Source organism: Galeopterus variegatus, unplaced genomic scaffold (assembly GCF_000696425.1).
Source record: "Galeopterus variegatus unplaced genomic scaffold, G_variegatus-3.0.2 Scaffold4330, whole genome shotgun sequence".
Classification (NCBI taxonomy): Eukaryota; Metazoa; Chordata; class Mammalia; order Dermoptera; family Cynocephalidae; genus Galeopterus; species Galeopterus variegatus.
The window spans coordinates 78,885-92,265 of NW_007730441.1; the positions used below are offsets into that span (position 1 = coordinate 78,885).

The window sequence follows — 13,381 nt, forward strand, 5'->3', positions numbered from 1 at the left end:
ATGTGCAACTTCTGGGTTGTGTCTGATGGGAACATGGGTCCCATGTTGTGTCCATGGGTGTGCCTTCTACTTCCATGTTTCCCTCTTCTGGTTGGCTGGAATGTGGACACATGGGCCACCGTAAACCTCACAATCAAAGGCGACATTTTAGGGATGGAGAAAAGTAAGGTAGAAGGATCCTGAGTGCCAATATCCTAAACACTTTAAACCACCGTAACATACCCAGACTAGAATGGGAGAGAAAAATAAAATTCTTTTTTATTTTAAAGATGACTGGTAAGGGGATCTTAACCCTTGACTTGGTGTTGTCAGCACCACGCTCACCCAGTGAACTAACCGGCCACCCCTATATAGGATCTGAACCCACGGCCTTGGTGTTATCAGCACCGCAGTCTCCCGAGTGAGCCACGGGCTTCTTAACCCTTGACTTGGTGTTGTCAGCACCACGCTCACCCAGTGAACTAACCGGCCATCCCAATATAGGGATCTGAACCCGGGGCCTTGGTGTTATCAGCACCGCAGTCTCCCGAGTGAGCCACGGGCTGGCCCTAGAAAAATAAAATTCTGTCATGTTGCAGTCACTGTATTTGGTCTCTTTTTAGAGCATCCTGTCTTATATTCTGCCTAATACAGAGTGCCTTGGTGAGCCTGCGAAGACACAGAATGCTCCTTTTCTGTTCTGATCCATCCATAACGTCCAGGGTTGGGAGGCTTTAAGAAGAAAAATGGGAAGGAGCGGTGCCTTCTTAGGAGGAGAAATGGAGATGAGAGAGAAGAGCCAGAAGAAAGAGAGAAACAGAGATGGCGGGAGGAGGGGGGACAACACACCAACTCAGTTCCCTTCAGAGTCCCCCAGGGTCAACACCCTCCTGGATAAATTGGGGTTCATCCCACCTCTTACCACCCATTTTTCTTGGGGGCAAGAGGCCTGGATCAAGGTCATAAAAAGTCAGATGTCACAGCTGTTTTCGCAGAGGCAGGCAGGACCTAAGGCTGCCTCATTCACATTCACCAGGGCAGAGTCATCAAATATACTGGCAACCTCCTCCTCCTGGGGGCGGGCAATGCGCAGTCACAGTCAACTCAGGGGTGGAGCACAGGACGAGGTCCCACACATGGCTGCGTCAGGATCAATGAGCTTCCCACAGAGAAAACCCTGGTCACAGGAGGACTCTGGAGCAAGGGCAGTGCCCCACACCCCCAGCCTTAGGTAGGGGCCCCAAGGGGACTGGTGGGAGTATGCACGGTTGGAACTGAGCCTGGGGCCCTGGTCCACCAGAGGGTTCATCTGTGGAAGGGCACATCACAGGGGAGGAGAAACAGACTTTCCCCCCTGCCCAGGTGATGGACAGGCTCAGGAAGTGGGGAAGAGAGACCTCAAAACAAAGGTGGGGGAAGCAGAAAATGTGTCTTGGAAGTGGGGTGGTCCTGCTAAATCCAGAAAGTCTGCTCCAGTCATGTAGCCAGCCACCCAGCAAACATGTGGCTGCTCTCTGCCTAAATCAGAGTATGGCTCTCCCTGTCTCCTGAGGGGGTCCTGGGAACCTGTACTCTCTCCCCAACTTCCCCCAGTCCGGGCACCGTCCTATGAATGAGAGCAGACTCCAGATGCCAGCCCAGCAGTGTGGGTGAGCCAAGCATTGTGTCCGCATGTGCTCACATGTGCTGAATGGATACCTTTGTGGTCTCTTTCTGAATGACCATCTCCACCGAGTTCTCGCCAATTCCCAGCTTATGGAAATGCCTTGTTCTGCAAGGGCAAGAGTGGACTCAGAGAGCCTCCCCCCATGCTGCAGGCCTCCCTTCCCCTTCTCCCCAAAGGCTGGCCCCAGACTGCTCATCACTGTGCAGAGCAGTGGGAGCCCGGGGAGAGCAGGATGATTGATATTTCTTCCTCCCCAGTCTTTTCTCCACCACAGACAGGGCAGAGAGAAGGAAAGAAGAAAACTACAGCAAGGTTTATTTAGAGGTGATTCTAGAAGGGATTCTCAAGTTTGGTGGGAACAGGCTAGGAAGTATGCAGCCTGTGAACTTGGTAGGAGGGACGTTCCCCTAAAGAATGTGGGATGTTGGGAGAAAGCAGGGAGGATGAGGTGGCCCAGCCCCTCACCCCCAGCTCTGGACTCACCTCCAGGTGTGGCAGGCTCCCAGGCCCAACAGCAGGAACAGGAGGCCCACCAGCAGTCCCAGGATCCAGAGAAGCTGCTGGAACAGATGCAGCCGGTGCAGGGCTGCAACACGGAGGTGGGGTTCAGGGGAAATCTCCCATTCCAGAACCCCAATGCTCCTACCCAAGGTGACCTGCCCAAGATGAAACCTTCTATTCTTCACTTTATCTGCAAGGCCCTCCATGCAAGGGAGCTCCAAGCAATTCATTTAGACTAGACAAACAAACTGTCTTGTAGTAGAAGGGATTCAGGGAAGGATGCCGTTGGACCAGAGAGCTGGGCCTTTGTGCAGAGTAGCCTGGGAGATGGAGCCCCCTCCCCTCACTCACCTCTGACCCCAAAGTAGGTGGAGGCAGAGGCAGAGCCCAGGGCGTTGGAGGCAGAGCACATGTATTCCCCTTGATCACTGGGCCTCAGCTCCTTGATGTCCACCCTCAGGGCATTGGGGGAGGCCGAGACATGGATGTGTGGATCAGCAGGAGCACTCCAGGGCTGACTGGAGGCCACCAGTCGGCTGCCGAGGTGGAGGGTCAGGTTGGCCAGGGGCTCACTGTCCACTTGGCAGTCCAGGATGCCCTGGAGGCCACCCTCGGGCTCCACAAAGACCATCATGGTGGGCATCTTGGGAGGGTCTGTTGGGGGGAAGGGAAGTGGTGATTGTAGAAGACCACACATTCCTCTTCCCTGTACCCATGCACAGCAACTGCTGCACCTCCTACTGAGAGGTGGAGCCTATTTCCTCACTCCTTCAATCTATGACTTGCTTTGACCCATAGACAGCAGAAGAAGTGACATTGTGTGACTTCAGAGCTAGACAAGAGGCCCTGCAGCTTCTGCTCTGCCTCCTGCAACACAACTATGTGGGAAGCCCAGACCAGCCTGCTGGGCACACGTGGCCCAACCGCCAGCCACAAGGGTGAGGCCATCTTAGACCATCTGGTCCTAGTCGAGCCACTGGACAACTACAGCCATGCAAGGTGAGACCAGCAGAAGAACTGCCCAGCTGAGCCCAGCCCACAAAATTGTGAGCAAATAACATGGCTGCTGTTTGAAGCACTAGGTTTTGGGGTGGCTTGTTTCGTAGCAATAGCTGCCTGATACGGCGTGGGCCCTGCTGAAGAAGGGAGCAGGAGACCAAGGCTGGTGAGGGTCTTGTGTGCCAGGCGCTCAGCATGCTCTGTCTCCTATAGTCCTCCCAAGATGAGGGGATGGTTTTAGTCCCCACTCACAGATGAGGAAACCAAGGCACAGATGCACAAGGTCACATCCAGTCAGTGGGAGAGCCAGGACTCCATGCCTGTGAAGCCCTTGCTCTTTTCAGATAGAAGAGGAAGAAGACCTAAGGTGGGCATGTGAGATGTGGGGAGACTGGGGCGGGGGGGCACACTCACACAGCACATGGAGCATAACTGGAGTGGAGGTGGCAGCGCCGGCAGGGAGCTCAGCCTGGCAATGGTACAGCCCAGCTTGGGCACGGGCCACATGGGTGAAGGCAAGAATGGGCACAGGCTCCACTGGTAGTCGACGGCCGTTCCAGAACCATACAAAGGTGGAGTTGCCCACAGCCCCGGGGCCGCCACGGAGGCGGCAGCTCAGGTTCAGCGCTGTGCCTTCAGGCACGTCCAGGCCTGGCTCGGCCACCACATGCACACCTGTGGGCCAAGTCGGTTGGGGATCTGTAGGCATGGTGGGGCCAGAGCCCCTGGGCAGGACTTCTGAGAGGCTTCTGTGCATTGTGGGAAGGTCACAATCTGACTTGGAATCTGGGCCCTGCAAGGTAGGATTGTGCCTCCTTCACCAGACTAGGCTCCTCAAGGCAAGGCTATCTCATTCCCCTTCAGACCAAACAGCCCCCTCCAGCAGGAGCCCCGGCCCCCCACATGGACTCAGGCGCCACAGCACCTGAACCCCACGCCTGAGCCCCCTTCTCCTCCCCTCTCTCTCGCTCACCTTCCACCTGCAGCAGCCTGGTGGTGCTAACTGAGCCCAGCAAGTTGCGGGCTGTGCAAACGTAGGTGCTGTCATCACCTGCAGGCACATCTTGTACCTGCAGCCGCAGAGCATTGCGGGTCACCTGGACATGGCTCATCCCCAGTGCCGAGTTCTGGACCCCGTGGCTGGTGGCCAGCACCTTGCCATCTCGGGACAGGGCCAGCACAGCAGGTGGTTCGCTGTCCACAGTGCACTGTACCACAGCCATGGGCCTGGTCCTAGAGTCCCAGAAGGAGGACAGGACAACGTCCTGAGGGGCATCTGGGGGCAGGGAAGGGCACCGGTGAGGGCCTTGCCTAGGCACTGTCCCACCTGATGCTGGCACCCTCTGGGCAAATGTCAACTTCCTACAAATGACGCCTTCTCTGGAGACCTGTGGGCAGGGTCCTCCAGGCAGGGTTCGTAGGGCTATAGGGTCTCTTTCCTCATCACCTATGTCCTTCTTTCCCCATGTGCTCAGGCCTTGCCTAGGCACTGTCCCACCTGATGCTGGCACCCTCTGGGCAAATGTCAACTTCCTAGAAATGACGCCTTCTCTGGAGAACTGTGGGCAGGGTCCTCCAGGCAGGGTTCGTAGGGCTATAGGGTCTCTTTCCTCATCACCTATGTCCTTCTTTCCCCATGTGCTCATTCCTGAGCCCACTGCAGTCCTGTGTGTACCCCCCACCCGGGCCTGGAAGTGCCCTCCACCACTCTCGTCCCAGGAAGCCCCAGCCGAAGCCCCTGCTCACAGAGGACTCGCAGGGCAGCAGGCCGGGAGCTGCGTGTGCCCTGGGTGTCCTGGACCTGGCAGGAGTAGGCGCCCACGTGAGCCCGTGTGACCACTGGGAAGGAGAGTGAGGCAGCCGTCCCCTCCTGCAGCCAACGACTGTTGTGGTACCAGGTATAGAGAGCAGGTGGGCGGGCAGCAGGGTCCTCACAGGTCACTGTGACAGGGGCCCCCTCAGCCACAGTAGCCGATGGAGCCAGGGTCACCTGCACACCTGTACCAAGGAGGCTAGGGTCAGCTGGGCCCAGCCACACACCACAGTGAATTCCCACCCATGTGGGCTTGGCCTGGGCCCTGCCTCACCCTCCAGCCGCAGCTCCAGGGATGCGTTGGCCTGGCCCAGAGGGCTGTGGGCGGAGCAGCTGTAGAGACCCTCGTCACTAGGCCGTGGCTCCCACAGCTCCAGGCGCAGGGTGTTGGGGACAGAGTCTGCCGTTGAGGAGGCCAGGAGGAGGCCAGCACGGCTAAGGGCCAGCTGGGCTGGTGGGCGGCTGTCCACAGTGCACAGCACCAGGGCCAGCTGCCTACCACGGCTCTCCAGGAGGGAGGTCAGGTGCAGGCTGCGGGGTGCATCTGCAGGGGTGCAAAGGCACACATGGAAGCTCGAGGTGGCGGTCTGGAGGTGGCCAGTTGCAGATGGGATTCAAACCCAGGAGGGCCCTGGTTTCCCACTCTAAGGGCCCCAATTGCCCAATCTGGGGCACTGCTCCTCTGCCTAGAAAGAACCTGTCCCCACTCCCCCAAAGCTCTGATGTCCCTTGTCCAAATCTCTGTCAGCTGGCTGGGTACTGAGTTCCCAGGCTGGACACCCATGGGGCTCTGGCCGTGCCCTGATCCCTGTCAGCTGCGGTCATTCCTTCCAACTCCACCTGGCATCCAACCAGACTCACAGAGGACGTCCAGGGTAACGGGTCTGGAGAGGCGAGGCGCCTGGCCAGGGGGCCCCACGCCACAGCGGTAGGAAGCGGCATCCGAAACTGTGACAGTGGGTAGGGAGATGGCCCGGGCACCTGGGCGCTGCTGCCCATCCTGGTACCACGTGTAGGTGAGCTGGGCCAGGCGGGTGGTCCAGGCAAGGCAGGTCAGGTTCACCAGCTGCCCCTCCTGCACTGTGGCTTTGGGCCACACCTGCACGCTCACAGCTGGGGAGAGAGGGAGGGCAAAAGGTCACCGTGAGGGTGTTGAGGTTGTGTAGAGCAAGCCACTTGTCCCCATGTGGGAGAGCTGCTCTTACTTCTGGGGAGCCCGTTGGCCTCTGTGAGCCTCAGGTGGCCCACCTGTAAACGGGGCTTGGAGATTGAGCTTAAGAAAAAGCTCATTGTCTCTCGGATGGTCCCAGTGGAGCTCTGCAGAGCCCTGGGGAACCCTGAGCCTCGCCCTGACCCTGGTGGAGTGCAAATGGGGAGAACACAGGCCTCTCCTGCCCTGCTATGGTTTCTCCTTGAGACCCCCTTTCCGATTCATTTTATCCACTGGGCATACATGGAAAATTCTGTGTTTAAAAAGGCTTTTCCATGAAACCCAAGTCTCGCAGGCTTGTGGAACCCTCTCCCACCTCGTCTCCGCTCTTAAAGGAACCACTCAGACACCCACACTGACCCTGGGCATCGAAGTCGGCCGAGGCCGAGGCCCGGCCCAGGATATTGGTGGCCTCGCAGGTGTAGACGCCCTCATCTTCCAGCACTGTGTCGTGGATCTCCAGGCGCAGTGTGTTGGGGGCCAAAGCCACCTGTAGCCGGGGGGAGCTGCCTCCCGTTTCCCCCACATCTCCTAGGGAAGAGGCCACAAGGCGGTCCTGGTGGAGCAGCCGCAGCTGGGCTGGAGGATCACTGTCCACACGGCACAGGAAGAGGGCCAGTCGCCCAGGTCCTGTGTCCATCATGGTGGTGAGTGTGGCCTGGCGTGGAGCATCTACACAGGGTGGGGAGTTGTCAGGGCCTGGCCAGGGGGCCCCTCATCCTCACAGTGGCAGGGTCCAGCACCAACCTCTCCCCCAACCAAATAGATGGGATAAAAGCCCTTACAGGACACATGGAGGCTGACGGGGGTGGCCAGGCTTGTGGTGGCCGAGCCTGGGGCCTGAGCTTGACAATGGTAGGCCCCAGCCAGTGTTGGAGTTATGGCTGCAAAGTGGAGCGTGGCTGAGGTTGAGTCCCGGAGGGGCCGGCCATCCCGATACCAGCTGTAAGAGGTCCCCTCAGGGACGCCTGTGGGTACCTGGCAGCTCAGGACCACGGCCTGACCCTCCCGGAGCTCGGGTGAGGGTGACACCTGGACCCAGGCTCCTGCAGGGAGAAACCGAGAGCAGATGAGGCTTCTCCACCATACCTCCCACATTCTGGACTGTACGTCCACATGGCACTGCATGACCACAACCCTGTGTCCAGGAGCCATAGCTCCCCTCCAGACATGGCCCAGGTCCCCACTTTAGCTCCATGCCTTGGTCTCTCCTGCTCCAAACTCACCCGCACTGGCCCTGTCCTGGCATTTACCACCCACCACCTGGAGTTATGGTTTTGCTCCATCAGTCCTGTCTCGCCTACCAGAGGGTGACCTCGTGGGGGCTGGGCTTGTGGGACTCTAGCCCCCGTAACCCCAGTGCCAGGCACAGTGCTTGCATGTGTTAGCTCTCAACAAATGTTTGTTTGACCCATAAAACAGTGAAACAGGAGGGATTTAGGTCATGGTGAGGGCCACTGCCCTGACCATGAGCTGGATTCAGCATGGGTGACCGAAGGCTTGGAAGCTGAGGTGAGCAGCTGTATGACCTTGAGTTCTCCCTAGCCCAGCTCTGCACCCAGGCTTCAGGCCGTGAGAGCCCAGGAAACAGACCTGGCAAAAGGGCAGCTCCTTGGTGGCTCCTGGGTCTGAAGCAGGAGGATATCAGGGTGCAGGGAGTGAGATGGAGGGACAGCTGGAGTGGTCATTGAGAGCACAAGCGATGCCTGGGACCAGAACCAAGTTAGTCCAGAGCTAGCAGGGCCCCCTGCTTGTCATGTGACTGTGAGCAAGCTCCTATAACTCTGACCCTCAATTTCTCTGCCTATGAGATGGGTATGATAAATAAGAAAAGACACAGAGTCAAGGCCGAAAGTGCCCCAAAATTGATGCTGTTTGTCATTGTGGGAGAAGACAATGTCCTTTTTGCATTATGTTTTTTCTTTGGCCTTTGCATTATGAATATTATCTTTCCTTTTTCCTGGCTTATTTGCTTAGCGAGGATTTTTATAGAGAATATATATGTGCGTATAAATGTACATGAATATGTATATATAGATGAATGAAGACTATGAATATATTATGTGTAAGAATACATATATATATTTGTATGTGTGTATATATATATACTTATATATCTATGCATAATATATGTATATATTAGGCTTTGTATGAGAATGTTTACTATGTAACAAAATCATATTATTACAAAATAAGTTATTTATCAGAAAGTGCCCCAACCAAGTAAACCACCTGGTGCAATTGCCACTGCTTCCTAGTGGCTACTGCAGTTATTACAGGTAAAAATATCTCACTGGAAGCAAAGGGAAGCCTTCTGCTGACCTCTAACCACAGCTGAAAAAGGCTTCCATTTCTGCACAAGATCCACATCACCCGGCCCACAGTCTGACCAGAGTAGTCCCCAGGACATCAGGGTCTACCACATCTTGAGAGGACTGACACTCACCTCGGACCTGAAAGAAGAGTGAAGTGTTGGCTGACCCAAGAACGTTTGTGGCTTCACAGCGGTAGCTGCCGGAGTCCCCAAGGGCCAATTCTCGGATCTCTAGCTGCAGGAAGTTGGCTGTGGCCTTGGCCTGGAGCCGGCTGTGGGATGGGAGCTGAGGCCCCAGGCTGGTGGCCAGGAGGCGCTTCTCATGGAACAGGGCCAGCTGCGCTAGGGGGCGACTGTCCACAGTGCAGATGAACACAGCCATGTGGCCTTGACCCATGTCCAGGAGGGCCGACAGCTTTGGAGGATCTGGGGGATCTGTAGGAACAGGGGGAGCTCAGGCCACCCCAGCCATGCCCTGTTTTTCCCCAGACCACCCCTCCACCATCCAAGTCCCTAGGCTGCCCTTGCTCGTCACCCACAGAGTACACTCAGGACCACAGGAGCAGACAGCTGGGCGCCAGCCTCTGTGAGGATGCGGCAGGCATAGAGGGCGGCATCGGTTCTGGCCACAGGCAGCAGCGTCACTGTCTCCAGGGGGCCCTGGGCCCACAGTGCCCCATTCCGGAACCAGGAGAAGTTGGCAGGGCTGTCAGCAACCTCCCGGCTCACGTTGCAAGTCAGGTTAGCCTCGGTGCCCTCCCGTAGCGTATCCGATGGTGTGATGACCAGGACAGTGGCTGCAGGGCAGTCAGCACAGGCTCATTTTGACTATAGCCCTGCCCCCAGGTGCTGGTGTTCCAGCCTCCCAGCTTGGAGGGGGCAGAAACGAGACCACATGGGGTGCCCACAGGGTGAGGGAGGAAGGCAAATGAGACATGGGGGCAGTGGGGTGCACTATAAGAGAAGGAGGGCAAGACTGCCCAACTGTCCCACCTGAGGAAGCCTTCCTCAGAGATCAGCCTCGCAGCCCCAGGCCCCTCCCCTGCCCAAAAACTAAGCACAGGAAGAAGCAGTTTTTGGGGGGCAGCAGCCAGGGGGCCCTCACTGCTGTCATCAAGGGCAGCGTTGCCTCCTCCCACTGCCAAACAGAAGTGGTTTTGCCTGATTAAACCCTCCCTGGAGCAGGGGGTGCAGAAGAATAGCCTGGAGCTCCAGCACCCTGCCCTCAAGCTGCCCACTCCCTGCCCCAACTCACCCTGGGCATTGAAGGTGGCCAAGGCAGAGGCATTGCCCAGGTCATTGCTGGCCTCACACAGGTACACGCCCTCGTCCTCCAGCACTGGGTCACGAATCTCCACACGCAGCAAGTTGGGGGCTTTGGTGACCTTCATGCGCTGGCAACAGCCCCCACAGGTGCCGTAGCCACCCCCCAATGGCAGGGAAGTGGCCACAACGTGGTCCTTGTGGAGCAGCCGTAGCTGGGCTGGAGGGTCACTTTCTACATGGCATAAGAGGAGGCCTCGCCGTCCAGCCCCGGCTCCAGCAGCATCAAGGTCCAGCCGGGCAGTGAGCGTGGGCTGGCGTGGGGCATCTGTAGGGAGGAGGAGCATGGGCACTCATCCCACAGCCACCACCAGGGCCCCACAGGTGCACTCAAGGCTGGCTAGGCTCCCAGAGTACGCTGGACAAAGGCACGTTACCAGAGTTGCTGCAAACAGCTGTGCAGGCTGTGCACTGCACGAGGACATCCAGACACGGTGGGTGGAATTCAACCCATGCTCCTTGAGCTAAGCTGTGACCTGCTGCTGGACTGGGTCCTCCCAGAAGAAGGAGCACAATTTTCTAGCTTGGACAAAGGTGCTGCATGGGCTGGCAACCACCTTGTGTAAGTCCCACCTGCTCCTGAGCAGGATGCAGTCATAGCCAGCCCTGGATTCCTGCTCCCTGCTCCCACCCTCCCACCCACCCCTTACACTGAGCCTTCCCCCAAGAGCCGTCCTGCTTCTTATCTCCAATCTCCAAGCCAGCTCCCATGATACTAGATAATGCCTAAAATGACCTCTTCCTAGAGGCTTCCAAAGATGAAGGGTCAAAAGAGAGCCATCAGCCAAGACCTCCATGTGATCTCACTCAGACACCAGAAAACCTCTGGAGAGGCGGCTGCCCTTCTGACTGTCCCCAGACATCATTCCTGCACATGCATGTCAGGAGAAGCCTTCTGGAATTACTCTGGCCCTTGGATTAATATGGAACATCTACCCTTGACAGGATGCAGTGTGTTTGGTCTGTCCCTGTGCTGAGGGTTCTGCCTTTGTGTCTGCGGGAACCCATGAGGGTGCAGCCTATCAGGTGTGGGCACGTATATAGGAGTATGGCGTCCCAGGGCAACCCAGGAGGACAGAGCTTGGATATGGTGTCCACAGTGGGTTTGAGGCTAGGGACAGAGGATCCCCAAAGGGCTGGAATGGGAGGGGGACGCGCAAGGAGGTAGAGAAAGCCCTAGCCTCATTCCCCAAATGTCAGCCCTGGGTGGAGAGATCCATGGTGCCCAGGCCTGTGACTGCCCTCCTGATGTAGACCCCAGCGCAGGACCGGGTCAGGAGAGCCTGGAGGATGTAGGGATGGCTGGTGGGTCCCAGTGGGCTGATCCTCTCACAGCAGCTGGGGGCTGGTGGTGAGGCCACTCACAGAGCACAGTGAGGATGGTGGGCAAGGAGGGGCCGCTGGTGCTGTGGCTGTCCCAGGCCCGACAGTGGTATGAGCCGGCATCAGTGCTGGAGGCTGCGGGGAGCAGGAGGCTGCTGCTGGGCCCCTCGAGAAGCAGGGCTCCATTCAGGTACCAGGAAAAACGGGCGTCAGACATTGGGGTCAGGCCACTCCTGCAGCTCAGAGTCACTGCCTGCCCTTCCACCACCTCTGCTGCCGGGCTGATGAGGAGGCGGGCTGCTGGTGGGAGAGGGAGAGAGGGAGGCTGTGAGGGCCCCCACCCTCCATGCCACCCACTGCAGGAAGCCCTCCAGGGTTCTCCTCTCCCCACATCACTGTAGGTTGATCTGGGCTTGGTGGTGGATCAGGAGGGTTGGGTTTGAGGCTAGGGACAGAGGATCCCCAAAGGGCTGGAATGGGAGGGGGACGCGCAAGGAGGTAGAGAAAGCCCTAGCCTCATTCCCCAAATGTCAGCCCTGGGTGGAGAGATCCATGGTGCCCAGGCCTGTGACTGCCCTCCTGATGTAGACCCCAGCGCAGGACCGGGTCAGGAGAGCCTGGAGGATGTAGGGATGGCTGGTGGGTCCCAGTGGGCTGATCCTCTCACAGCAGCTGGGGGCTGGTGGTGAGGCCACTCACAGAGCACAGTGAGGATGGTGGGCAAGGAGGGGCCGCTGGTGCTGTGGCTGTCCCAGGCCCGACAGTGGTATGAGCCGGCATCAGTGCTGGAGGCTGCGGGGAGCAGGAGGCTGCTGCTGGGCCCCTCGAGAAGCAGGGCTCCATTCAGGTACCAGGAAAAACGGGCGTCAGACATTGGGGTCAGGCCACTCCTGCAGCTCAGAGTCACTGCCTGCCCTTCCACCACCTCTGCTGCCGGGCTGATGAGGAGGCGGGCTGCTGGTGGGAGAGGGAGAGAGGGAGGCTGTGAGGGCCTCCACCCTCCGTGCCACCCACTGCAGGAAGCCCTCCAGGGTTCTCCTCTCCCCACATCACTGTAGGTTGATCTGGGCTTGGTGGTGGATCAGGAGGGTCTGGCCTTGAAAGCCAATTCAGATCTATTGGTAGTAGCTAGCTGTGGCACAGCTGAGGAGGATCCCGAGCCAGAGCCCAGGCTTATATCAAAATCCTGGCTTGATCGATTAGCTGTGTCTACCATGGCATCGGAAGGAGGGAAGGGCACTGCACCCACCAAGAGCTGGAAGACTCTACTTCTCTATTTTGCCCCCCACGTCTGACTCCTGGCAGAGAGCCTGCCCCAAAAGTTTGATAAATAAAAAATAAACGAATACCGATGAAGTACTCTCCAAGTTCAGAGTGTGCAAAAAAAAAAGGTAATGTGACTGGCCGCATATTTCCCTTCTTGCCTTGGCTTCCAGGAACCTCTGAGGTGGGATGACTGTATAGCCCAGGTCCTTGATGTGACTTGAGCAGCTAGCTCGGCCCCTCAATTGAGTCAGTCCTCTGGACTCCAGGAAGGAGGAAGCCGGAGTAGGTCTCCTCCTCAGGTTCCCTCCACTTGCCTCCCCTGCCCCCCACCCGTGTCCACCTTACCATTGGCATGGAAGTCCAGGGTGGAGGTCGCATTTCCAAGGGAGTTGGTGGCCGAGCACTTGTACTCCCCACTGTCGGCTGGTTCCAGGTCTCGGATCTCCAGGCTCAGGGAGTTGGGAGCAGAGGAGACACTGAAGCGTGAGCTGTAATTACTCTCTCCAGAGGTGGAGGCCACGGTAAGGCCCCCGTGTGACAACACCAGTGCGGCCAGGGGCTCACTGACCACGGAGCAGTGGAGGATGCCCATGAGCCCGGCCTGCGTCTCCAGGAAGGCGGTCAGGTCCGGGGCAAGGGGTGGGTCTGTGTGGAGATGAGAGGCCTCAGACAGGGGCACTCCCTAGATCCCCACTATAGCCTATGACCCCTGCACCCCTTTGCCCCAGCAGCTCCTGAGTGCCAGCTGAATACGCTTTTGTCCTTGGGCTGGGCAAATCACTCTGTTGTCCCAGTCAATCCCCGTGGCCCCCCTGCAAGTGTTGCCCCACTTTAGAGGTGAGGAACTGGTGGGGAGACCTGGCAGTGGACAGCACCTTAACCAGGTGATCAAAGTGAACACTGTCAGCAGGAGACAAACGGGCATCGTGTGCCTCCATAGGACTCAGTGAGGCAGTCACAGCATCACGTCTGTGGCATTCATGCCCA

General features: G+C 57.8%; 1 protein-coding gene across 1 annotated transcript in view; it reads right to left on the bottom strand.

The window, feature by feature from the left end:
- Nucleotides 1-1,078: 1,078 nt before the first annotated feature.
- Nucleotides 1,079-13,381, bottom strand: part of SIGLEC1 (sialic acid binding Ig-like lectin 1, sialoadhesin) — a 17,472-nt gene continuing 5,169 nt past the window's right edge. Inside the window, exons 6-21 of the mRNA XM_008587272.1 lie at nt 12,740-13,039; nt 11,828-12,085; nt 9,738-10,073; nt 9,022-9,279; nt 8,615-8,917; nt 6,954-7,214; nt 6,529-6,840; nt 5,820-6,071; nt 5,233-5,502; nt 4,892-5,143; nt 4,119-4,421; nt 3,560-3,820; nt 2,498-2,800; nt 2,129-2,231; nt 1,678-1,750; nt 1,079-1,138 (exon numbers count right to left, since the gene is read on the bottom strand). Of these exons, the coding sequence (XP_008585494.1) occupies nt 1,079-1,138; nt 1,678-1,750; nt 2,129-2,231; nt 2,498-2,800; nt 3,560-3,820; nt 4,119-4,421; nt 4,892-5,143; nt 5,233-5,502; nt 5,820-6,071; nt 6,529-6,840; nt 6,954-7,214; nt 8,615-8,917; nt 9,022-9,279; nt 9,738-10,073; nt 11,828-12,085; nt 12,740-13,039 (3,905 nt within the window). The remainder of the gene's footprint in view (nt 1,139-1,677; nt 1,751-2,128; nt 2,232-2,497; nt 2,801-3,559; nt 3,821-4,118; nt 4,422-4,891; nt 5,144-5,232; nt 5,503-5,819; nt 6,072-6,528; nt 6,841-6,953; nt 7,215-8,614; nt 8,918-9,021; nt 9,280-9,737; nt 10,074-11,827; nt 12,086-12,739; nt 13,040-13,381) is intronic.